The sequence below is a fragment of the Ictalurus furcatus genome, chromosome 11, assembly GCF_023375685.1.
Source record: "Ictalurus furcatus strain D&B chromosome 11, Billie_1.0, whole genome shotgun sequence".
Classification (NCBI taxonomy): domain Eukaryota; kingdom Metazoa; phylum Chordata; class Actinopteri; order Siluriformes; family Ictaluridae; genus Ictalurus; species Ictalurus furcatus.
The window spans coordinates 1,001,317-1,028,672 of record NC_071265.1 but is presented as its reverse complement, the minus strand read 5'-3'; the positions used below and the strand labels follow the sequence as shown (position 1 = coordinate 1,028,672).

At 38.7% G+C, this 27,356-nt stretch overlaps 1 protein-coding gene, 1 long non-coding RNA gene and 1 pseudogene across 2 annotated transcripts; all 3 read right to left on the bottom strand.

Moving 5' to 3' along the window:
* Positions 1–47: 47 nt before the first annotated feature.
* Positions 48–21,015, bottom strand: LOC128615112 (zinc finger protein 585A-like; annotated as a pseudogene).
* LOC128614819 (uncharacterized) lies at positions 14,811–16,662 on the bottom strand. Its single transcript, XR_008387101.1, has 3 exons — positions 15,936–16,662; positions 15,057–15,631; positions 14,811–14,896 (listed from the first exon to the last, which is right to left on the bottom strand). It is a non-coding gene; the product is annotated as an uncharacterized LOC128614819 (long non-coding RNA).
* Positions 21,016–21,724: 709 nt separating the features above from the next.
* On the bottom strand, positions 21,725–25,536 carry LOC128614795 (zinc finger protein 436-like). The gene is made up of 2 exons (XM_053636409.1): positions 25,390–25,536; positions 21,725–24,370 (listed from the first exon to the last, which is right to left on the bottom strand). The coding sequence occupies exon 2, from the start codon at positions 24,098–24,100 to the stop codon at positions 23,099–23,101; it is 1,002 nt and encodes a 333-aa protein (XP_053492384.1). The 5' UTR covers positions 24,101–24,370; positions 25,390–25,536; the 3' UTR covers positions 21,725–23,098.
* Between the last annotated feature and the right edge of the window lie 1,820 nt (positions 25,537–27,356).

The following is a 27,356-nucleotide window of genomic DNA, read 5'->3' as shown; positions in this document are numbered from 1 at the left end:
AGCCATTGAAGGAAGCTGGTACTCCCAGGGGGTACCATTGGGGAAAACACACAGAATCAAAGGCTGGTACAGATATCCCAGCGTAATGCTCTCCTGCTGCTTCCATGTTGTAGGCGAAGTATTCTGTCACATAATAAACGTAAAGGACACTAGGATGGACGCAAGTGCAGATAAGAGCTTTTACATAAAGAGAGGCAGGCAGACAAATCTAAAACATCAGACAATAGCGTGGTCAGAAACATGGCAATGGGTCAGGCGACTGGCAAACAGGCATAAATGAGGCAAAACCAGAATCAAGAACAAGGGCGAGAACAAGATCAAAACAATACCACACGAACCGATAACAAATAGTTGGTATACGGAAATCTCACGCAATATTCGCAAAGTCATAGTGTTAGAACAGTCTCTTATATACTGTGGTTGTGAGTGTGTGTGAGATTGGATGCAGGTGTGTGCGATTAGAATGAGTATGAGTGTTGTGTGTGTGTGTGTGTGTGAGTGAGTGAGTGTTCTGGGAATTGCAGTCCATGGCAGCCATGTTTGTAGGCTGCCATGCAGTATGGGAAATGTAGTCACTGGTTTGCTGTGATATGACAATTCTATTACTAAACATGACTTTCATTTGAATGCGTGCAATTCACTGGAGTAGACACTTCAATAACTTTTTGAAAAATGTATGTAAAAAGTAAAATGAAGGTAAAATTATGTTTTTTTATACATAAAGAGTAAAAACACAGAAAAAATCCTTCATCAGGATCTCATAATTCATGCATGAAATGGAAGAACAGCAATAACAGAGCAGAAATTCTGCCAATTAGGATTTTCCCCAAATCCATAACGAATGTTTTTCAGAATTCACTAGGAAAAGAATTAGTAATAATCACAACAGAAAGCCACCACTGAAAGTTAAGCATTTTAGAATTTATTTCTTGCAGCAGATCACGATTAAAAAATCCCCCAATCTAACTCAGCGTTAAAATGAATAAGTTTATTAAATAAAATTCTAATTACTAAGTAACAGACCTAAGTAACGTTCTGTATTTCACAGTCTACCTTATTTGCCTGCTTCTTAAGATGCTTCATGAAAAAAAACAGAATACACATAAAATTCATCAAATGTTCAATGCATCATTTAACCAGAGTTGTGGGGTTTCACGCATCCCTGCATGCAACCTTTATATCCCTTCACCTCTCTCCAATTACTGTAGTCTAAGTCTGTCCCAATTCACTAAATCAGGTTTGGTCATTTGTGACATATTGAAAATGATTAAATTATAAACATCTATACATGATTTGAACCAAGGGTATGTTGTATATTTATACAGTATATTTTGTTACAGTAGTACATTAGAATACACTACAGCAAAACTTCAAAAATAATCAAATCTGATCTCCCTTCAGTACACTCTCTGTACATAAAATACATCTGGAAAAGGGTCTTTAAAATGTCCTCTGACCCCTCCCACCCAGCACATGTCATACGGCATCTGGCAAAAGATTTAATGATTAACCAATGTGCTTCAGTAAAAGTTCCTTTCCTTCCGCCATCAAAAAACTCAACTCATAACCGCTCACATCTCCAGTCACTACTGCTGTTATTGGTTAGGCTATCTGTACTACAGCAACTTTTGCACATTTACTCTTCACAAAAAATATATGGACAAGTTATTGTTATTTTAGCTGTTTACCACAGTATACTGGAGTTGAATTTAAATAATGAATATGTGCTCAAAAGCCAGACTTTTATTTTGTATTTCCATCCAAATTATGAAGGTTGTAGGAATTACAGTACTTTTTATTTGTTGATCAGATTAGAAACTTCATTGTTATTTTTAAACATACTCATCTCTGTTCCACAAAATGTTCCTCTGTGTTATTCAGAGTTTGACTGCAATCCAAACAGTGGGGTGCTACACTCTGGTGGGGTACAGGTGAGTGGTGAAATGGAAAATACAAAAGAATTTATTTATAAGACTGCATCAGACCTGCCAACCTTCCTCAGAGTATGGTGGAAAGTACTTAGCCCTAACACAACCAAGCTGCCACTGTTGGTCCTTTGAGCAAGGTCCTTTACCCTTTCTGTTCCAGGGGTACCGTATCATGTCTAACCCAAATGTCCTAACAAGCTGGGATATCTGACGAAGCTTTAGTAATCTTTACTCTTTAGTCAGCTCACCAGATGCCAAAGAGAAGTATTATTTTTAAAAGATAAAAGATTATTCTGCATTTTCTTTCAATGTGTTCCACTTTTATCGATACATGATAAATACTGTTCTTCCTGGACCTGATTTGTTGAATTTGACAAAATCCGGGGCACACCTTTTTAATTTTTTAATTAAAAGTTTGTTTAGTATTACTGACATGACCTTGTTGCTAACACATACGGTCATGTGGAAAAAATAAGGACACCCCATGGAAATTTTTTTTAGACATATTTGGTCAAGCAAACATTTGATCCTCTTTGAAACCGTGCTTATTAATAAAGCTGATACACGTTTATCACACCATCAAATCCATAAAATTATAATCAGGTGTTGAAGATTGGGTGCCAGTGGTCAAAACCTGCTTAGAGAGTGCAGGTAGAACTGGTCTTATTTATTCCCCTCTCATATCTAGTGTCCCCTTTGTTATTGAGGTGTGTAGTGTCAACATACTAAGATCTAAAGAGTTCTGCAAGTCCTTCAGAAAAAAGGTTGTGGATGTCTAGAAGTCTGGAAAAGGATTTAAAAAGTTCTCCAAATTATTTGAAATACATCATTCCACTGTAAGGAAAATAATCTACAAATGGTGTAGATTTCGATGACTGCCAATTAGTCCAGGACCGGCTGTCCCAGCAACTTCAGCCCAAGATCAGACAGTCTGATGCAAGAACAAGCCTACAAGAACCATCACAGGATCTGCAAGTAAGTCTTGCAAATGTTGGGGTCAAAGTGCATGCTTTTACAATCAGAAAGAGATTGCACAAATTTGACCTGCATTGGAGGCATGCCAGGAAATAGCCTTTGCAAGACTACAGTTTGCCAAAGAACATATAGTCAAAGACCAGGCCTTTTGGAATAATGTGCTCTGGACAGATGAATCAAAGATAGAGTTGTTTGGCCACAGTAACAGCAGGCATGTTTGGCGCAGATCAAAGACAGCTTTTCAGGAGAAGCACCTCATACCAACTGTGAAGCACAGTGGTGGAAATGTTATGGTTTGGGGTTGCTTCACAGCCTCAGGGACTGGACAGCTTGCATTTGTTGATTCAACTATTAATTCTGAATCATATCAAAGAGTGCTTGAAGATAACGTAAATCCATCTGTCCAAAAGTTGAAGTTGAACCACCATGGAATGGCTCAAAAAGAAGAAACAGGGGGTTAAGAAACGGCCTAGTCAAAGCCCAGATTTGAATCCCACTGAAATGTTGTGGGGGGGGTTTGAAAGAAAACCCTCAAACATCTTGCAGCTGAAATAATATTGCATGGAGGAGTGGTCAAAAATTCCAGCAAGCCGATGTCAGAGACTGGTAGACAGTTATGCAAAACGCAGACAAGAAGTTATTTCTGCTAAAGGGGGCAATACGAGCTTCTGAGGCCAAGGGTGTACTTACTTTTTCTACAGAAGATTATCACATCAATTTCCATGGGGTGTGCTTATTTATTCACATGACTATTTGCATATCTGACTCCTTCATTAACAAAAGTATACCATTTATTTTAGTTCAGGGTTGTCCAAATGTGTAAAAATTATTCAGCAATTATTTAACCATTCTGTCTTAGAATTCCAAAATTTAGGAACATATAAAATCTTTATGATAACTTTATATCTAATGATGACGTGATTAAAAAAACACTCAAAACAACTACAGTATGTCCTCATTCTCAGGTGTGTCAATGTGCTTGTGTCGCTTAAAATTTCTGTTTGTACTAAAACTCATCCCACATTGTGAGCATTGATACGGTTTCTCTCCAGTGTGAACACGCTGGTGTTGTTGGAGAATACTCCTTTGTGTAAAACTCTTCCCGCACTGTGAGCAGTGATACGGCTTCTCTCCTGTGTGAATTCTTTGGTGTGTTATGAGATTACCACTATCAATAAACCTCTTTCCACACTGAGAACACTGATACGGTTTCTCTCCTGTGTGAATGCGCTGATGTCTAAGGAGATGACTCTGGCAAGTAAAACTCTTCCCACATTGTGAACAGTAATACGGTTTCTCTCCGGTGTGAACGCGTTGGTGTAACTGGAGACTGTCCTTTTGAGTAAAACTCTTTCCACACTGTAAGCAGTGATATGGTTTATCTCCTGTGTGAATGCGCTGATGTTTACGGAGAGAACCCCACTGTGTAAAACTCTTCCCACATTGTGAGCAGTAATATGGTTTTTCTCCTGTGTGAATGCGTTGGTGTAATTGGAGATTGTACTCTCGATTAAAACTCTTTCCACACTGTAAGCAGTGATATGGTTTATCTCCTGTGTGAATGCGCTGATGTTTATGGAGAGAACTCAACTGTGTAAAACTCTTCCCACATTGTGAGCAGTAATATGGTTTCTCTCCGGTGTGAATGCGCTGATGTAATTGGAGACTGTCCTCTCGATTAAAACTCTTCCCACACCCTGAGCAGTGATACGGTTTATCTCCTGTGTGAATGCGCTGATGTTTATGGAGACTGTCCTCTCTAGTGAAACGCTTTCCACAGTCTAAGCAGTGATACGGTTTCTCCCCTGTGTGAATGCGCTGGTGTCGTTGGAGAGTACTCAGTTGTGTAAAACTCTTCCCACACTGTGAGCAGTTATATGGTTTATTTCCTGTGTGAATCCGCTGGTGTTGTTTGAGATAACTCTTTTTACTGAAACTCTTCCCACACAATGAGCAGTGGTGAATTTCTTGTTTAATTGGTTTGGGAGAGGTGTTCATGTGGGAAATATCAGATGAGCTTTGGTGATGACTGGAGCTCTCTGAGGGTTCGACATCCTCACATTTAATTTCATCTGATTTCATCCCAGTTGGATCTCTTGATATTCTTGTGGAGGTAAACTTACACTGCATATGTAAGACAGCAGGAGAACACCTGCAACAGGACAGCAGTCATGTCTGAATCAGGAAAAAAAGACAAAGATGTCAGTGGTTCAATATTTTCAAAAAGTAAATCACATTGCTTTAATTTTAAGCTGAATTTAAGAGTTAAAGGACACCGACATCACACCGCTAAGTAGCACTTTCTTCCCCTCTCTACCCTTTTTCTCCAACTCTTTCTCTGTTAACAAGCTAACATGTGTCATGAGTCTATCCTTGTTTGCCACAGGCGCAGGTCACGGCACATTCCTATAAAAGTATGCAATTTAGACAACCTATGCCCTCTGCAGGCAGCCTCAGCAGATTCCTTCTCGTTCTCAATCGGGCTATGGAACTGCCAATCTGTTGTCAACAAGGCTGATTTCATTCCTGTCTTTGCAACCCACTCCAACCTCAGTGTGCAGGCTCTTACTGAGACCTGGATCCGAACAGAGAACACTGCAACACCCGCTGACCTGGCCTCAAACATCAAGTTCTCTCACACAGATTGGTACAGGTTTACTTCTCTCCTAAACATGGAAATTTACATCTCTCTCTCCCTTCCTCCAATACCTCATTTGAATTTCATGATGTTACCCTTACTGAACCTGCCAAAATGCACTTTATCGTTATGCCAACACAGTCTTTTAGGACCTATGTACAAGTAACTGAATATTGCTTTTACTTATACTAATGTTCTGTCCAAATACTTGATTCTGATTGGCTGGAAGGTGTGCGTTATGTAAGGAATAAAGGACGACGGTCTGTTGAATTATTAGAAAATAACGTACACCCCAAGGTGGTATGGATGTCACGAGAACCGATTCTTCGGTACCAAGTTGGTACCAACATTGTTAAAACATGACGGTACTTGTTTTTCTGCAGTATCGCTGGTACCGATTCTAATGAATGTACCGGAGTTGCAATTCTTCCGGAACTGAAGGGGGCAGCAAATACGCGCAAGTGTTTCAGTCGGTCCACAACTGGCGAAGAAGAACGTCTAAAAGCACACGGGAAAAACTAAAGAAGATTAGCTTAGCTTAACAAATTTAGCGGTTGCCAGTGTGCAACCGATGCTATCGTTCATTTCAAACAAAGCGAGGAAATATCTGGAATTTGGCGAAGCACCTGAAAGATGGCCCTATATTATGTTTGTTTGAGGCAGCTGGCATTGTAGCTGTGAAACCAGCTAACGTTATGCTCCATGTAATGTTTGCGATAGCCTGTTATTTCTTAACGACGCTAACGCATTGGGTCACCAAGCATCGCCATTCAGCCCGTGTCCTGTCAGCTAAATGTAGCCTAATGTCACTAAGAATTATTCAAATGTTCATGCTTTTAATAAATCATTTTGGCCTGCCACCATATCCATGAATTTAAACTAATGCTTGCACTCAGAGTATAAGGGGTGTGTGTGTGTGTGTGTGTACGCTCGCGTTTAGGAGTGCACCTTAGCACTTGTTATTAGTCTTTGTCAGACAATGTTTGATAACTAAAATGTCCACCTCTCTTTCTGCCAGTATCAGCCAGAGGAGGATGTCCTCCAGGAGTTTTTAATTTTATTTAAAATATATATATTTCTTTTTTTTAAAAAAAAAACCACACTGTGGTATTGAGTAGCGTGTACTTTTGGTGGTATCGGTACCGACTACTAGATTTTTGGTATCGTGACATCCCTACAAGGTGGTTACATTTATTCTGCTTATACCAGTTACCACACCTCAAGACATTGTGCAAATGTTTTATTTCAAGACATTTGTCAGGTTTTTGTCCTTAAAATGCTCTTGAACAGAAACGATAGATCCCTATGGAGCTAGTCACACCGGGCGCGATCATTCATGGCGTGACAAAGCGGCATTTTTTTTCGGCCAGTGTGCCGATTTATTTTCCTGTTGCTTAGTGACGTAATGGGCTGTCCAGTTAGATTTGAGCTTTAGATCACATGCCTGGAGACGGTTCTGTTGCACAAAAGGGCGAGATAGGTGGTAGTAAAGCACAGAAAGCTGTTTTGACAACCAGCGTAAATACTGAAGAAGAGTATTCCGGAAGAGAGAAGAGAATGGATATTGAGTTCTTGTTATCATTTGCCACGATTCCATTCACTTTTTGTGCATTTCTATTATCGACAAAGTGAATGTGCGTAAAAAAAAGTCTGCGATATTTGCTGTCTCCCGCCTGTTTCCATCCAATTGGCCATTTACTGATAAAATGGTAATGGCACGAGGTAGCTGCCAACAAAGTATATTTCTTACTGAAATACTTCATATTTGTTTGAATACAAACAATTTTTTATTTCCATAATGTTACAGTTGGACTTTTTGTAGCAGACAACAATACTCAGTATGCCATTTGTTATTTATCTTTATATTCTTATTGAAACATGTCAGTAATAAATACAACGGGACGGTAAGAACCGAACTGTCACTTCATTTATCAAAGTTCTTCCACCAGGAAAAAAAACTGGGCTTGTCTTGGGCATTAAACTCGGGTTTTGTCCCACTACCACGTTACTGCATTATATTTCACATTATTTCATTCAGACTAAAACAACTTGATGGTGCTGTTCAAAAAACACAAAAAATTTCTGCTCCCTTTCTGGGTAGAATCCATACAAAATAAGAAACGTTAGTTTCTGTGCTTCTTAACAGTTTGTGTTGTAGTTCTCTGCGTCAACATTTGCATGATTCTTCTTCTCGGTGATCAAAGACGATAAGCAGATCAGCTGAATAGTGGGTTGCGCCATCTAGTGTGCAGGCGTAAAATGTATTCTCGGCCAGCGCCACCGATCGTGCAGGCGTGAATTAGTTGAATGAGAACAATCTTTCGTGGTCGGTGTGAACGCACCGTTCGTCTGCGATACGCTTCGCTTTATCGCGTTGCGCTCAGTGTGAAAGGGCCTGTAGAGGATACTCACCCGGCTTTTTTATTTCGTAGCAAATAAACAAATCACAGATATGACACAAAAAATGTTTAACAGTTAAACATTCTGGCTTCATGAAACATTCCTTTAAACAAGTTAAATTAAATTGTTTAATTAATGCCATATTTTTTCCAAATCAAGTACAGGAAAACTTATGGAATCACTCAGTGTTGAGGAAAAAATTATGAACAACAACAAAAAAAATAACGCTTTGTCGCACCTCCTCAGGCTTTTTTTACGGCCTGAATTCCCTGAAACGTGGACTTCAGTAATAACAAAACAATATTCTCCATCAAGCTGGTTCCAACTTTCTCGAATAGCGGTTGACGGATTAGCTTTGCAGGATGGAGCCTGGTCATGGACCAATTATTTTTAATTTCCACCATATATTTTCAAATCAGACTGAGGTCAAGACTGTTTGCTGGCCAGGTCATCGAGACGATTTGCCTTCCTGAAGAAAAGCTTTAACAATCTTTGCTCTGTGACGAGATGCATTATCATCCAGAAAAATGACTTCATCACTAAACCTATTTTCTATCACTGCAATGAGAAAAATGATCAAGATTTCAGTGTACACCTGTGCACTGACTGGTTTGATCTCCCCTGGTCCTTTACCTGATATGAAACCCAATCTCACGTTTCATTAGAACGGCACCAGACAAAATTTCCAGCATCATCTCCTTGTCCAACACAGATTCGTGATTCATCACTGACATCACTTTCATCCAATCAGTCTCTTTAGACCACTGGAACTGTGTTTTCTTCTGTTTAAGTGTTAGTGCCGGATTTGTTTGGCTTTTCTATATGTAAATCCCATTTCATTCAGACGATTTCTTAAAGTTCCGTCACAAACACTGACTCCTGTTTCCCACATTTGTTTTTCATTTGTTTTGTTGTGCATTTTCTATTTTCAAGGCCTATTGCTTTGAGTTTTCTATCCTGACGTTTGCCATCTTCCTTGGTCTACCTGTATGTTTTCCTTTTATAACCTTCCCAGTTTGTTTATACAGTGCTGTGAAAAAGTATTATCTAAAGCACAGGAGTAAATCCTAGTCCTAGAAGTAAGTGAAAGACTGATCTCCAGTTATCAGGAAGAGTATGCATTATTTTTATGGATGCACAAAAAGCACCCAATTAATCTACAGTCCTACATTAATAATACATATTCTGGTGTGTGTGTATTGGGTTCTTTTCTGTTTTGGACAAACAGTTGTGTAAAGTTTTAGTCTGAAGTTTATATTTGTAACACTCAGTTTGTGGATTTTATTTTAAATAAACAAAAAAAGGTACTGAAAGCTTGCCCCGCCCCATCCGATTAATCAAAAAAAAAATAATCGGCCAACTAATCGATTATGAAAATAATCGTTAGTTGCAGCCCTAGTGTTTACGCAGATTGCCTTTTTTTAAATATCATATTTCATGTGAAGATCTAAAACTATTTAGTAGGAGATATACAAGAAATCAGAACAGGGGCAAATACGTTTTCACAGCACTGTATTTGCACCACATTTTAGACACAGCTGACTGGGAACAACAAACATCTTTACTTGCACTCCGTGTTGGATTTCCTTCTTGAAGGAGTTTTATAATCCTTTCCATTGTTTCAATTGACGACTCTCTGTTGAGGCCATGTTTCCTTTCAAAAAGTCCAAGGTTCAGGCCTGTAAGTGCTCTCTTTTAACTGCAGACTCATTTGCATTTTTAGACTTTAGACTACTTTTAGTGCTGGTATTTGTTTTAGAAATGCAAATTACAAGGTGATTCCATCATTTTCTCCTCGATTTGATCTGCCATTTATTAAAATAATTTCATTTAACTTGTTTGTGGTGTTTCACGAAGCCAGAATGTTCAGCTGTTAAACAAAAATTGTTTTGGGTCATTTCTGTGATTTCTTTATTTGCTATGACGTAAAAAACCCGAGTGAACATCCTGTAAGTGTGTAAGAAATGACAGCTTAAACTTGTCAATGCTGGCGAATTACCATGGTATAAACGGGATAATCCAGGGCTAGGTGTGCGTTACTTGTTTTGAATGCACTCGGGGACGCTCCTATACGTGGATTATCCCTTACTAAACCAGCCTTACTTTAATGAACTTACCTTGATCTTTACAGCAGAACGCAGTTAACCTCCTCAAATACACCCACAACGGATCAGATGGAACTGTGGAGGTAAAACCCTGTCGGAAATATTTGAATGTAAAGATGATTAGTAGAGTCGGAGAGCTCAGCTCATCAATCAGCAAAACTGCCGCACGTCTTCTTCTATTTCTGTGAATGTGTGGCGGAACGCGACCTAGACGCTCACAGCGACACCCACTGGAGTATTGTATTAGCGCCCCTAATCACCATAACAACAGAATGCTGTTTTGCTAATATAGCCCCAGCTAGCAAACAGGCACCGGTCCACTGGATCATATTAGTCGGTCGGAACCACTGCTAACTGTATACCACTGCTGGTCCAATTCATTAATTCATTTATAAATTAAACGTCCTGACTAAAAATAAAGCACAGTTCTGTTTAGGCTCCTAATCACCATAATGACATGCTAATATGGCCCCAGCTAGCAAGCAAGCAGGCAAATCTGCTTAATATGAAGAAAAATATCAAGCTGGATATGAACGGATTTATTTGTAAATCATTCGTAGGAGCATTTACACAATACATTCATGGAAATCATGTCGTTTCAGAAAATCAACTAGATTCAACTCGTGCTTCTGAGTTTCTAAATTTACACATAAGAGGAATAACCAATGTAAACCTTCAATGATCACTTCAAATTAGTTTGCATGGATTACTGCACTTTTATAATAAGTGGTAATATAAATGATATCTGGTTGCATCTGGTAATGTACGGTTGATTGGCTTTCATCAACATATGCATGCAAGTATGAAGAAAATCAACACTTACATTTACACACATCTTTACCAAAAGAATGATAAACGAGGCCCATTTTCGGTATTGTCCATTTACTGTTTTGTCATGCTCAGTCTCTGTAGCTGCCACATCTCATTTCACTGCACCTTTGTACCTGTGTATTTAATGTACATGTGACAACTAAACCTGAATCTTGTATAAATGTATAGATCCATATAGTCACCAGCCTATTGTACAATTTCTCTTTCCTCAAATGTTCAAAATTCCAGATCAATTTATTGTGTACTTTTATATCTATTGATAAAATATTTATGAATAGGACCCAGGTAATATTTGAGATTTACTGAAACTGAATATGTGCTGAAAATGATATTACTTTTTTGGCGAGTCTCTTCGTGTAAAGCTGATGAAATTTAAACAAATATCAGAGGATGTCACAACCACAAAATGTCCTGCAAAGGGTTTATTAAATAATAATTTTTAAAGGAACACAACATGGAAATACGCAGTGCTGTGCACAGTGCAGATATACAGTCCACTTCAAAAGTATTGGAACAGCAAGGCCAATTCTTGGGTTTGTGCTATACACTGAAGACATTTGGGTTTTAGATCAAAAGATGAATATGAGACGATAGATCAGAATTTCAGCTTTCATTTCCTTATATTTACATCTAGATGTGTTAAACAACTTAGAACATGACACCTTTTGTTTGAACCCAGCCATTTTGCAAATGATCAAATATATGGAACATGTGATTGACAGGTGTTTCTTGTTACCCAGGTGTGCCCTGTTAGATTGATTAAGGATTGTATAAAGAATTAATAGCTCTGAATGTCTACTCTTGACTTGAGCCCTGGGTTTCACCTGTGTAGACTGCATTTGTTGTTAAAAAGGATAAATCAACATAAAGACCAGAGCACTGTCTACAGGAAAAAAGCAACCCATTTTGAAGGGAAAATCTATAAGAGGCATTGCACAAGGCATAGCCAGTACAACAATTTGAATTGTCCTGAAAAAGAAAGAAACCACTTGTGTACTAACAACCTTATTATAAAAATGAAGCTCTTTCATGAGCAGAAGTCGTCTGTTCATTCTTGCTTGGCCTCCCTCATTAACAAGGTATTTAACAAGGTAATAATGTATTTCTCTCCCTCCCATTATTCAACTGTTGTGCCTGGAAACAGTTTATGAAATACGCAAATCAGCCAATCTGGCACCAACGACCATGCCACGGTTAAAGTCACTGAGGTCACACTTTCCCTATTCTGATGTTTAATCTTAACATTACAAGAACAGAAGCTATTGACCTGTATCTGCATGATCTTATTCACTGAACTGCTTGCTCATGATAGGCTGATTAGATATTTGCATAAATTAGGTGATTTACAGGTTCCCAATAAATTGGTCAGTGAGTGTTCATTACAGTAAGTGGTCAATTGTGGGTGTATGGGGTGGTCTGGGTGGCTGTTAAACATCGAAATACGGAAAACACTGGATGGATGGTAACTTTCTTACTTCGCCTAATTAAAACAGAGGTCTTAGACTTGGACCCAATGGTTGCTATTTTACACTTCTGTATGGAAATTATAGTATTATTATAGTAGAGGAAACATGACAGCAACAGTTTATAAATGAGTAAGCTCATTCACCATGCAGTCTGTACAGGATTTCATGGAGTGTTTTTTGTAATTGTTGTGGCCTAAAAATGCTTGATTGTGCTGCGGAGTTTTGTGTGCTTTTTTTTTCTTTGCAGAAAACTACTGAAATCGCAATCGCATGAAATAGTTGTGCGTAGTCTTTCACAGTGATGTTTGTAGGTAAATGAGAGCTTTTAGCGGTACTCACGTTTGTCCCACGTGAATCGAAAGGGTTTTGGCTGAATATGTGTTGTGATGACATCACATGATGCGTCTCGGCCCAAATCTGCAAAAATCTGTGGTAATTTGAAAAATTGCAGGCTCTTCCGAATGCTGCGGAGTTTGCTTGATTTTGCGTTAATTTACGCGATCACAAAAAAAAGCAAAATCCTGGAGGGACTGACCATTTTTATTATATTTATTATACTATATTATATTCCGCCAAAATTATTACAATAAAACAATTACCAAAACTGAGTAGACACAAATATAGTTTACCAAAATTATGTGGAAATGTTTTTGTTGCGGCTATTTTCAAACCTTGCTAGTTGTGAAGTTTTGGTCGTGACTGATCATGTTTTTTGGGCATTTACATGCTGTAAGTAATTAGAAATCGATATATATTTTGTAATCAGATATCGGTTGCCAAAATGTTCGCCGTGCTCCTGTTCAATCAAATCACCCTCAAAACTGAGAAGAAAGCTTACACACACAGTGTACAGAAGGCAGTGCACAAAGTTGTAAATGTTTACATGGCCAAATAACAAGGCATTTAAAAGAAATTTAGCCAACAAAAAAAAGCTGACTGAATGAATCACTGATGTTGTTAACGTTGACCGAGATCAGGCGAGGGAATGAGATGATGGGGCTCTAGTAGGCGTAGAGTCTTTCAGTGGAACCGGATTGGAATCTTTAAATGTGATCCTCCCCCCTTTTCACTTTTGGGAGTAAGCAGAACTTTACTTCAGCTTGAGATGCAAGCTAAAGGGAAACATGTCAGTTCAGGATTATACTGTATGAAGTAGAACATTTTGTCACAATTTGGCCATGTGGAGGGTTTTCAGGACAGGACGCAAGACATTATATTGTTGATATGGGCGATATTTTATATTATTAATATATCCAAATTGGGCATGCATTAATAATACTTTTTTTTTTTTAACTAGACCTAGTTAATTCCCAGTGTTTTCATAATTGTGCCCTTATTCTCAGCTGTGTGAATGTGCTGGTGTTGCTGAAAATTTTTCTGCTTTCTAAAACTCTTCCCGCACTCAGAACACTGATATGGCTTCTCTCCTGTGTGTATGCGTTGGTGCTTTCGGAGATTACTCTGGTTACTAAACCTCTTCCCACACTCTGAGCAGTAATACGGTTTCTCTCCAGTGTGAATGCGTTGGTGTAACTGGAGAGCGTCGTCTCGATTAAAGCTCTTCCCACACTCTAAGCAGCGATATGGTTTATCTCCTGTATGAATATACTTGTGTTGTTGGAGATTACTCCTTTGTGTAAAACTCATCCCACAGTCTGAGCACTGATACGGTTTCTCTCCTGTGTGAACGCGCTGGTGTCGCTGGAGATTACTCTGGCTGGTAAAACTCTTCCCACATTCTGTACAGTGGTAGGGCTTCTGCCCCGTGTGAACGCGTTGGTGTATTTGGAGAGCTGTTCCTTGCCTAAAACTCTTCCCACAATCTAAACAGTAATACGGTTTATCTCCGGTGTGAATGCGTTGGTGGATTTGGAGACCAGTACCTTGTCTAAAACGTTTCCCACATTCTAAGCAGTTATAAGGTTTATCTCCTGTGTGAATACGCAGATGCTGCTGGAGATTACTCTGGCTAGAGAAACTCTTCACACACAGAGGGCACTGATACGGCTTCTCTCCTGTGTGAACTCGCTGGTGTTTTATAAGACTACCGCTCTCAATAAAACTCTTCTCACATTGCAGACACTGATACGGCTTCTCTCCCGTGTGAATGCGCCGGTGTCGCTGGAGATTACTCTGGCTGGTAAAATTCTTCCCGCACAGCAAGCAGCGATACGGCTTCTCTCCGGCGTGAATACTCTGATGTTTTTTGAGATTACTCTTTTGACTGAAACTCTTCCCACATTGTGAGCACTGATAAGGCTTCTCTCCGGTGTGAATTCGTTGGTGCTCTTTAAGTGTACTTATTTGACCGAAACTCTTCCAACACTGTGAGCATTGGTGAACAAGTTTTTTCACTTGTCTGCGAGAGGTGTTGGTGAGGAAAGCACCAGATGACATTTGGGGACTACTGGAGCCCTCTGTGGGTTCCAGATTCTCACACTTGACCTTGTCTGACTTCATCCTAGTTGGAGCTTTTAATGTTCTTGCAGAAGAAAATATAAGACATGTAGGAAAGAGGACAGTAGAAGATGACAGGATACCACTCAATTAGATCTGGATTGGAAAGAAGCAAAAATGGTTAATGGTTCAAATAATTTGATCAGCAATTTTAACAACAACAAAAAAAAAATCTATATTTTTAAGCTTAATTTTATTAATGAAAACTCAGAGCCATCTTTAGAGGGGCATGATTTTTGCCCAGAACAAGAAGCACCTGTTTAGATAGTGTTGATGCTTTCTTTTGCTCCAAGGTCACTCCTATACCACTGCAGTGTAACGTGTTAAAGACTCATAATTCAACTGCTCGGAACATTTGCACGTGGCGTTTGTTAAATATTTTGCATATCTTCCAATGACATCATTAGCAATGTTAGTGACACCAGTCTGAAAGAAACAAAAAAATATCTATACATAAGTATAATAGAGTGCAACAGTGACGGTTCAATACTCTTCCAGCTTGCCTATATTGAAAACAAATACTTTATATAATAACGTATTTCTGTATAACTTTCCAGTTTCCCCATCAATAAAATTATATAATAAACGTTATTTGGCCAGAGATGAATAAAGGTGATGATGACACTGAGAAAGTTCAGAGATCTGTACACAAATGGCTGTTTTTTTTTTTCTTTCTTTCAGTCCAGCCATCCTGATCATAAACCTAAAATGACATCGCAATCTGAAAACTTGGGGGAGGTAACGAGCAGGTGGGTGAGTATACCTGAAGATGGCCAACGCGCAACGGCTGATGTCACAGTGGAGGTTAGGAGGCAAGTGAATGACTCATACCTGCCAAGAAAACAAAGACCCACTTGGAGACTGAAGGACGTATTCTGCTTTAATTCCCCTCATCTGTATACTTGTACATAAAAATCTAGCGAGAGGTGCAACACTGTTTATCGTGCAGCAGATGTCAGTATAGAGCGGGGTGTCAAACGCTTTGAAACATTTTCATATAAATGTCTTGTCTCATAAGCTTCGTACATGTCCATCACTAAGGTAAACACCACTATTTTATAGGCTGTGTAGTGCACTAGCACAGGAAGTAGAAATCCATTTAGGATTCAGCCACTGTTAGCCGAGTTGAACTTACCTTGATCTTTACAGCAGAACGCAGTTAACCTCCTCAAATTCACCCACAACGGATCAGATGGAACTGTGGAGGTAAAACTCTGTCAGAAATATTTGAATGTAAAGATGATTAGTAGAGTCGGAGAGCTCAGCTCATCAATCAGCAAAACTGCCGCACGTCTTCTTCTATTTCTGCGAATGTGTGGCGGAACGCGACCTAGACGCTCACAGCGACACATACTGGAACATTGTATTAACGCTCCTAATCACCATAATAACAGAAGGCTGTTTTGCTAATATAGCCCCAGCTAACAAGCAGGTACCTGTCCACTGGCTCATATTAATCTGTCGGAACCACTGCTGGTCCAATTCATTAATGCATTTATAAATAAAACGTCCTGAATTAAATAAAGCACAGTTATGTTCAGGGTTTCTTTTGAAATCTCAGTTAATTGGCTTTTCCATATAAATGTCTCTGGGTTGTTTTTTTTGTTTTTAAACTTAGCTAAGTTAGCACAGTTTTCTGACAGGATTCTGAAGGATAAGGAATGTATACAAATTACTTTCCTTGCAATACTCTCAGTTTCTTTTCTTACTATTATTAACATCTATTAGGAATATTTAAAAGAGTGTCAAAACAATGAAAACAGGAATAGAATTAACACCTGTCCGTAAAATGCATCTTTCACATTAATTGAAGTATTCACTTTACTTGAGAAGATGCCCACCTGCCGTCACACTGCTTTCTTTCTCTCTCTCTCTCTCTCTCTCTCTCTCTCTCTCTCTTTTAAATTAAGCAGATAGAGTTATTAAAGCTTTGAATTGTGTGCATGGATTATAGAGGAACTTTCACTATTTTACAACAGCATTGACAATTTATGCAGCTTGAAGGTGCGCATAAGAAATACAGGGGTGGGGTGGAGGAAGAGTCTGGTAATTGTTTGTAAATTTGTCATTTTAAATGAAATTGACACCATTTTAAATGAAGGTGGATATAATCAATCATATTTGTTGTTCTGGATGTTTAGAGGTATCAGCATTCCCAACTGGCTGCTTTAATGTGCATATCAGATGCTGTGGTTTTCGATTATAAACCTGCTTCAACAATTTAGTATAAACTCACCATCCAGTTTATTAGGAAAAACCTGTGCACCTACACATTGATGCGGTTATCTAATCTGCCAATTATGTGGCAGTGAAACTTTCAGGAATAAAACGTTCTATGGCTACAATAAATAGCCATATTATTGTAAAAAAAAAAAAAAACAATAGAAAGCCTCATAGAAATTCTAATGGTTTCCACTACAAATACCATTACAAACCATCCACTAACCATTAAAACCATTACTGGTCCTTAATGGTATCCATTAGACGTAACAGGCCACCAATAGAAGGCAACAAATTACTAGTAGAAACCCACAGGGACCATTACAGTTTCTATTAAAACCAATACAACTTCCATTATCACCATTACAAATTCTACATGGGTTTGTACTGTTTTTTTCAGCAGGGGTAATACACCTATTATACATACGAGTACATTTGAGTATACGTATGAGTAGTTGGATTATGTTTGAACGTAGTCTGTGAAATTTATTTTACAGCCAAAGGGATGCCTGGCATCTTCTGTTAGTGCAGGACACCATCATGTAGCTGGACCGCGACCATTAGCAAGAAGAAGCAAACAAAACAAAACGTTTTGATCATAGATAAAGCTCTACTATTAGCTGTCTTAAAATCAGATAGGTCTAGAAATTTCCCTTCCTTAAGCCTTTGATTAACAGGGTAAGCACAAGGTATTTCACAGCCTGTCAGGTTTAAAGGAGTGTTTTTATGCCCTTTCCTGATTGAAGTAAATGACCAACAAAAACAATTATTTAGGTTTATCGATTTTGCCAAAGTTTACAATTGAGTAAAATCAGACTTCTCATGTATTTAACCTTTTATAAAACTTATTATAGTGCTCTGACAATTGTTTAATTTCATTGGTCCCACTATCATGGTGGGAGGACTTATTATTATCATTATTCACCCATTTTTTCCTTATCAAATATTTGCATATCTGCTGAAATCCTGACCATTTCATTAACAAAATATACAACACCTTTTATTTAATGGCTATCCAAAAGAATAGGAATTATCCATGAACTATTTCAGTAGTCCGTCTTAGATATAATCAATCGTCCCTTGCCTACTATAAAGTGCTCCAAATTAGGTCTTCAGAATAGAGCTAGCCAATTCCTATACTTTCTCATGATCATTGTAGCATGTCCTCATTATCAGTTATGTGAACATGTTTGTGTTGCTGAAATTTTCTCTGGTCACTAAAACTCTTCCCGCACTCTGAGCACTGTTACAGCTTCTCTCCGGTGTGAACGCTCTGGTGTCTTTGGAAATTACTCTGGTCACTAAAACTCTTTCCACACTGTGAGCAGTGATACGGCTTCTCTCCGGTGTGAATTCGTTTGTGTCGCTGGAAACTACTGTGCCTCGTAAAACTCTTGTCACACCAAGAACAGTAATAAGGCTTCTCTCCTATGTGAATTCGTTGGTGTTCTCGGAAATTACTCTGGTCACTAAAACTGTTCCCACACTGTGAGCAGTGATACGGCTTCTCTCCAGAGTGAATGCGCTGATGTCGTTTGAGATCACTCTTCCGAGTGAAACTCATCCCACACTGTGAGCAGTGATACGGCCTCTCTCCGGTGTGAATTCGTTCGTGTTCCTTGAAATGACTCCGGTGACTAAAACTGTTCCCGCACTGTGAGCAGTGATACGGCTTCTCTCCAGAGTGAATGCGCTGGTGTCGTTTGAGAGCACTCTTCTGAGTGAAACTCATCCCGCACTGTGAGCAGTGATACGGCCTCTCTACGGTGTGAATTCGTTCATGTTCCTTGAAATGACTCAGCTTCGTAAAACTCTTGTCACACCAAGAACAGTGATAAGGCTTCTCTTCTATGTGAATTCGTTGGTGTTCTCGGAAATTACCCTGGTTACTGAAACTGTCCCCGCACTGTGAGCAGTGATATGGCTTCTCTCCAGAGTGAACGCTCTGGTGTCCTTTGAGAGCACTCTTCTGAGTGAAACTCATCCCGCACTGTGAGCAGTTATACGGCCTCTCTACGGTGTGAACTCGTTCATGTTCCTTGAAATGACTCAGCTTCGTAAAACTCTTGTCACACCAAGAACAGTAATAAGGCTTCTCTTCTATGTGAATTCGTTGGTGTTCTCGGAAATTACCCTGGTTACTGAAACTGTCCCCGCACTGTGAGCAGTGATACAGCTTCTCTCCAGAATGAATGCTCTGATGTTCGTTGAGATGACTCTTCTGAGTGAAACTCCTCCCGCACTGTGAGCAGTGATACGGCTTCTCTCCGGTGTGAATTCGTTCGTGTCGCTGTAAACTACTCGGCTTCGTAAAACTCTTGTCACACCAAGAACAGTGATACGGCTTCTCTCCAGAGTGAACGCTCTGGTGTCGTTTGAGATGACTCTTCTGAGTGAAACTCATCCTGCACTGTGAGCAGTGATACAGTTTCTCTCCTGTGTGAATACGCAAATGTTGCTGGAGATTACTCTTTTGTTTAAAACTCTTCCCACACCGTGAGCAGTGAATTTCTTTCCGTGCTTCTTACCGAGATGCGTACATGTGGAAAGGACCAGATGACCTTTGCTAACTGCTGGAGCGTCCTGTGGGTCCCAGATTCTCACAATTCATCTCACCTGGCTTCATCCAAGTCAGACAGCAGGAGAGAACTTGCCTACAGGACACCACTCATATCTGGATCAGAAAAAAAGACAAAATATTCAAATAGTTGAATATTTAAAAAAACAAAACAAAAAAACATTTTACTTGAATTTCAGTTTTTAAAAGTAGACGTACATATCAAGATTTCCTCTCTGTAAACTTACTGATGTGTTCAGACTGAAATTTTGTAGTGATTTATTAAAAGTAGAGCTGCAACTAACGATTATGTTAATAATAATAATCGGTCAACTAATCGATTATGATTTTCTATTTATTGGTTACTCGGATGGGGGGGGAGGGGTACCGTTTTTACATACATTTAAAATAAAATCCACAAACTGAGTGTTACAAATATAAACTTCAGATTAAAACTTTACACAACTGTTTGTCCAATTATATAAGACTGTAAAGAACCCAATACACACACCAGAGTATATATTATTCATTAGGACTGTAGTTTAATTCAGTGCTTTTTGTGCATCCATAAACATAATGCATGCATACTTATATATAATATAAACTAATATATATTAGTATTTATGCATTACTTTTGGCTAGATTAAATAACTGCATAAACGTGCAGTTTCCAGAACCTTCACACTGACTGTCCCTCAGTGGTGGAATGAACTTCCAACCTCAATCCGGACCACAGAATCTCTCACCATCTTCAAAAATGGCTAAAGGCCCACCTCCTCCATGAACACTTAACTACCCCCCCGCTTCCCTTATTAAAAAAACACCTAGACTCTGTTCACTTTTCTTCTCTAGAACTCAATTAAAAGATCTTGTACAGTAGCACTACTTGTATTGTTCTCCGCTTGATAGATAACTTTGCTTGTATTTCCTCATTTGGAAGTCGCTTTGGATAAAAGCGTCTGCTAAATGAATATATGTAAATGTATGTGTACAGGTGTTCCTAATAAAGTGGACATGGAAAAATTCAGTTGTCCAGTGTCACCCAAAGGAGGACTGAATCTTCTCAAGGTTTGTTCTTAATGCCGTCTCAGGGACTTTATCCTTCATATTGTTGGATCTGAATCAAGACCTGAATTTTTGTAAAGCTGTTTAACAATTTAATTTACTTACAGTGAAATGCAACTTTTTTTTCATGCGCATTTTGTGTCTTGATGAATGCCTAGGAATAGCACCGGAAGTAGAAATCCATTTAGGATTCAGCCACTGTTAGCCGAGTTACCTTGATCTTTACAGCAGAACGCAGTTAACGTCCTCAAATACACCCACAACGGATCAGATGGAACTGTGGAGGTAAAACCCTGTCAGAAACATTTGAATGTAAAGATGATTAATAGAGTCGGAGAGCTCAGCTCATCAATCAGCAAAACTGTCGCACGTCTTCTTCTATTTCTGCGAATGTGTGGCGGAACGCGACCTAGACGCTCACAGCGACACCTACTGGAGCATTGTATTAGCGCTCCTAATCGCCATAACAACAGAAGGCTGTTTTGCTAATATAGCCCCAGCTAGCAAACAGGTACCGGTTCACTGGATCATATTAGTCGGTCGGAACCACTGCTAACTGTATACCACTGCTGGTCCAATTCATTAATTCATTTATAAATTAAACGTCTTGAATGAAATAAAGTACAGTTCTGTTCAGGGTTTCTTTTGAAATCTCAGATAATTGGCTCTTCCATATAAATGTCTCTGGGGTTTTTTTTTGTCTTTTTTTTTTTTTTAAAACTTAGCTAAGTTAGCACGGTTTTCTGACAGGATTCTGAAGGATGAGGAATGTATACAAATTACTTTCCTTGCAATACTCTGTTTCTTCTTCTTACTATTATTAACAGCAATTAGGAATATTTAAAAGGGTGTCAAAACAATGAAAACAGGAATAGAATTATTAACACCTGTCCGTAAAATGCATCTTTCACATTAATTGAAGTATTCACTTTACTTGAGAAGATGCCCACCTGCTGTCACACTGCTTTCTCTTTTCTTTTTTTTTTAAATTAAGCAGATAGAGTTATTAAAGCTTTGAATTGTGTGCATGGATTATAGAGGAACTTTCACTATTTTACAACAGCATTGACAATTTATGCAGCTTGAAGGTGCGCATAAGAAATACAGGGGTGGGGTGGAGGAAGAGTCTGGTAATTGTTTGTAAATTTGTCATTTTAAATGAAATTGACACCATTTTAAATGAAGGTGGATATAATCAATCATATTTGTTGTTCTGGATGTTTAGAGGTATCAGCATTCCCAACTGGCTGCTTTAATGTGCATATCAGATGCTGTGGTTTTCGATTATAAACCTGCTTCAACAATTTAGTATAAACTCACCATCCAGTTTATTAGGAAAAACCTGTGCACCTACACATTGATGCGGTTATCTAATCTGCCAATTATGTGGCAGTGAAACTTTCAGGAATAAAACGTTCTATGGCTACAATAAATAGCCATATTATTGTAAAAAAAACAAAAAAAACAATAGAAAGCCTCATAGAAATTCTAATGGTTTCCACTACAAATACCATTACAAACCATCCACTAACCATTAAAACCATTACTGGTCCTTAATGGTATCCATTAGACGTAACAGGCCACCAATAGAAGGCAACAAATTACTAGTAGAAACCCACAGGGACCATTACAGTTTCTATTAAAACCAATACAACTCCCATTATCACCATTACAAATTCTACATGGGTTTCTACTGTTTTTTTCAGCAGGGGTAATACACCCATTATACATACGAGTACATTTGAGTATATGTATGAGTAGTTGGATTATGTTTGAACGTAGTCTGTGAAATTTATTTTACAGCCAAAGGGATGCCTGGCATCTTCTGTTAGTGCAGGACACCATCATGTAGCTGGACCGCGACCATCAGCAAGAAGAAGCAAACAAAACAAAACGTTTTGATCATAGATAAAGCTCTACTATTAGCTGTCTTAAAATCAGATAGGTCTAGAAATTTCCCTTCCTTAAGCCTTTGATTAACAGGGTAAGCACAAGGTATTTCACAGCCTGTCAGGTTTAAAGGAGTGTTTTTATGCCCTTTCCTGATTGAAGTAAATGACCAACAAAAACAATTATTTAGGTTTATCGATTTTGCCAAAGTTTACAATTGAGTAAAATCAGACTTCTCATGTATTTAACCTTTTATAAAACTTATTATAGTGCTCTGACAATTGTTTAATTTCATTGGTCCCACTATCATGGTGGGAGGACTTATTATTATCATTATTCACCCATTTTTTCCTTATCAAATATTTGCATATCTGCTGAAATCCTGACCATTTCATTAACAAAATATACAACACCTTTTATTTAATGGCTATCCAAAAGAATAGGAATTATCCATGAACTATTTCAGTAGTCCGTCTTAGATATAATCAATCGTCCCTTGCCTACTATAAAGTGCTCCAAATTAGGTCTTCAGAATAGAGCTAGCCAATTCCTATACTTTCTCATGATCATTGTAGCATGTCCTCATTATCAGTTATGTGAACATGTTTGTGTTGCTGAAATTTTCTCTGGTCACTAAAACTCTTCCCACACTGTGAGCAGTGATATGACTTCTCTCCGGTGTGAACGCTCTGGTGTCTTTGGAAATTACTCTGGTCACTAAAACTCTTCCCACACTGTGAGCAGTGATATGACTTCTCTCCGGTGTGAACACTCTGGTGTCTTTGGAAATTACTCTGGTCATTAAAACTCTTCCCACACTGTGAGCAGTGATACGGCTTCTCTCCGGTGTGAATTCGTTTGTGTCGCTGGAAACTACTGTGCCTCGTAAAACTCTTGTCACACCAAGAACAGTAATAAGGCTTCTCTTCTATGTGAATTCGTTGGTGTTCTCGGAAATTACTCCGGTCACTAAAACTGTTCCCGCACTGTGAGCAGTGATATGGCTTCTCTCCAGAGTGAATGCGCTGGTGTCGTTTGAGATGACTCTTCCGACTGAAACTCATCCCGCACTGTGAGCAGTGATACGGCCTCTCTCCGGTGTGAATTCGTTCGTGTTCCTTGAAATGACTCAGCTTCGTAAAACTCTTGTTACACCAAGAACAGTGATAAGGCTTCTCTTCTATGTGAATTCGTTGGTGTTCTCGGAAATTACTCTGGTTACTAAAACTGTTCCCGCACTGTGAGCAGTGATACGGCTTCTCTCCGGTGTGAACGTTCTGGTGTTGTTTGAGATGACTCTTATGAATGAAACTCCTCCTGCACTGTGAGCAGTGATACGGCTTCTCTCCAGAGTGAACGCTCTGGTGTTGTTTGAGATGACTCTTCTGAGTGAAACTCCTCCCACACTGTGAGCAGTGATACGGCTTCTCTCCAGTGTGAATTCGTTCGTGTCGCTGTAAACTACTCTGCTTCGTAAAACTCTTGTCACACCAAGAACAGTGATATGGCTTCTCTCCAGAGTGAACGCTCTGGTGTCGTTTGAGATGACTCTTCTGAGTGAAACTCATCCTGCACTGTGAGCAGTGATACAGTTTCTCTCCTGTGTGAATACGCAAATGTTGCTCGAGATTACTCTTTTGTTTAAAACTCTTCCCACACTGCAAGCAGTGAATTTCTTTCCGTGCTTCTCACCGAGATGCGTACATGTGGAAAGGACCAGATGACTTTTGCTGACTACTGGAGCGTCCTGTGGGTCCCAGATTCTCACATTTTATCTCACCTGGCTTCATCCAAGTCAGACAGCAGGAGAGAACTTGCCTACAGGACACCACTCATATCTGGATCAGAAAAAAAAGACAAAATATTCAAATAGTTGAATATTTAAAAAAACAAAACAAAAAAGCATTTTGCTTGATTTTCAGTTTTTAAAAGTAGACCTATATATCAAGATTTCCTCTCTGTAAACTTACTGATGTGTTCAGACTGAAATTTTGTAGTGATTTATTAAAAGTAGAGCTGCAACTAATGATTATGTTCATAACCGATTAATTGACCGATTATTGTTATTATTTTTGATTTATCGGTTATCGGTTACTCTGAATATATTATTCACTTCGGACTGTAGTTTAATTCAGTGCTTTTTGTGAATCAATAAACATAATGCATAAACACTTATATATATATATATTAGTATTTATGCATTACTTTTGGCTGGATTAAATAACTGCATAAACGTGCAGTTTCCAGAACCTTCACACTGACTGTCCCTCAGTGGTGCAATGAACTTCCAACCTCAATCCGGACCGCAGAATCTCTCACCATCTTCAAAAATGGCTAAAGACCCACCTCCTCCATGAACACTAAACTAACCCCCCTTCCCTTAGTTAAAAAAAACACCTAGACTCTGTGCACTTTTCTTCTCTAGAACTCAATTAAAAGATCTTGTACAGTAGCACTACTTATATTGTTCTCTGCTTGATAGATAACTTTGCTTGCATTTCCTCATTTGGAAGTCGCTTTGGATAAAAGCGTCTGCTAAATGTATAAATTTAAATGTATGTGTGTGTACAGGTGTTCCTAATAAAGTGGACATTGAAAAATTCAGTTGTCCAGTGTCACCCAAAGGAGGACTGAATCTTCTCAAGGTTTGTTCTTAATGTCATCTCAGGGACTTTATCCTTCATATTGTTGGATCTGAATCAAGACCTGAATTTTTGTAAAGCTGTTTGACAATTTAATTTATTTACAGTGAAATGCAACTTTTCTTCATGCTCATTTTGTGTGTCTTGATGAATGCCTAGGAATAGCACCGGAAGTAGAAATCCATTTAGGATTCAGCCACTGTTAGCCGAGTTACCTTGATTTTTACAGCAGAACGCAGTTAACCTCCTCAAATACACCCACAACGGATCAGATGGAACTGTGGAGGTAAAACCTTGTCAGAAATATTTGAATGTAAAGATGATTAGTAGAGTCGGAGAGCTCAACTCATCAATCAGCAAAAGTGCCGCACGTCTTCTTCTATTTCTGTGAATGTGTGGCGGAACGCGACCTAGACGCCCACAGCGACACCTACGGGAGCATTGTACAATCTACTCGTACTGCTTGCAGTTACCACGTTGTGACAGGAGCTCAAAATTGAATTCAAAATTACTCTGAGCTCTCTAGTGGCTAGCTGCAGTACAACTTTTAATTCGATCGAAACATTATTGATCCTAACGGAAACTGCAGCGTTACAGTAGTGGTAAAAGACAAACATTCACAGGTAAATATAAATACAACAAGATAGCACAGTGCAACAAACAGTGTAAACAAACTTGTAAACAAGGCATGTAGATATCGTGCAAGCGTGCAAGAAAGTGAGGAGATGCCAGTTGTGCCATGAGGTGGTTCTTCTTCTACTACTACTACTACTCCTACTGCTACTGCTACTGATACAACTACAACTGCTACAACAACAACTACTACTACTACTACTACAACTACAACAATAACAACTACTACTAATAATAATAACAATGATTTCTGAATCAAGTACAGTAGAGAATTTCATATTCCGCTGCTTCATCCTGTCGACAGAGTTCACACTGGCATTAATTACGTTTTCCCATTATGTACAATGTACTATTGAGTTCTGTATGTCCTAATCTCAGTCTTGATTTCCTCTTTCCTAATTCTTCATATTTCTCTCCGAATTTTGTAGAAACATCATCCTATTGTCTTTCCTATCCTTTGCTCCTCCCACAGTTTTTCCATCCCCATCCACCTTTATTTTGATTAAGCTCTTACTGACCTTGTTCTAACTTATACCCACATCTCTGAGTGTATTTATTATTATTAAGCAGATTGTTGTTATTTTGGTTATAAGGGCTACTTCACAAATTCTAATTGTTGTTATTAATAACAATAAAATATCAATAACAATAAAAAGAATAAAGTCAGTGGAAAATCATATGCATGTACTCCTAATCCTTCAGAACCCTCTCAAAAACTGTTTTCACATGGACAATTGGAAAAGCCAGTCAGTCTTTGGTCTCTGGGAGGAAACCCCTGAAGCACAGGGAGAACATGCAATCTCTGCACACAGGGCAGAGGCAGGACTCGAGGTATGAGGAAAAATAGAATCTTTGAAATATTGAAATGAATTTCAGTGTTTCATAGTATTTGCTACGTCCACTATTTGCTTTAATATGACAGTGTGCCCTCGAGCTGGCATGGACTCCACAAGTTTGTGCAAAACCTTATGATCCATTTAAGCTAAAATCCATGGGAGTGTCATCTGATCACACATTTCAGTAGAAGAGATTAGACATGAAGAAGATCTGACCTTTTGTACAAAGCCGTTAACAACATGGTCAATATTAGACATGTGCTTACATTTAAATATGGAGCTAGAAATAGTGCAGAATTCTGAAAATTAAATATTCAAGCTATTGAGCATTCACTTTCAAACATTTCCAAATGCTGAAACCTTTTGTTTTTCCAATTTTAAATGGAAAAAAAAATCTAGACTACACTGTACATATATACTGTATACTATAGTACACAAATCTGTCCGGTGAAACATATATACATATATAAGTTTACACCATACTCGATTTCTACAAACTCAACCGCGACGAGATTCCACTCCAGTCCAGTTCGCGGCAGTAATGCACTACAGACTATAGCTGCCAACCGCCATTAGATGATCAGAAGAAGAAGCAAAACCAGAAGCGCTCTAATCATCTACTAATCATCTTTACATTCAAATATTTCTGACAGGGTTTTACCTCCACAGTTCCATCTGATCCGTTGTGGGTGTATTTGAGGAGGTTAACGGCG

Bases quoted from the DNA above. Each gene is read 5' to 3' on its own strand.
- LOC128614795 (XM_053636409.1), bottom strand. From the start codon at position 24,100: ATGAGTTTCACTCAGAAGAGTCATCTCAAACGACACCAGAGCGTTCAC.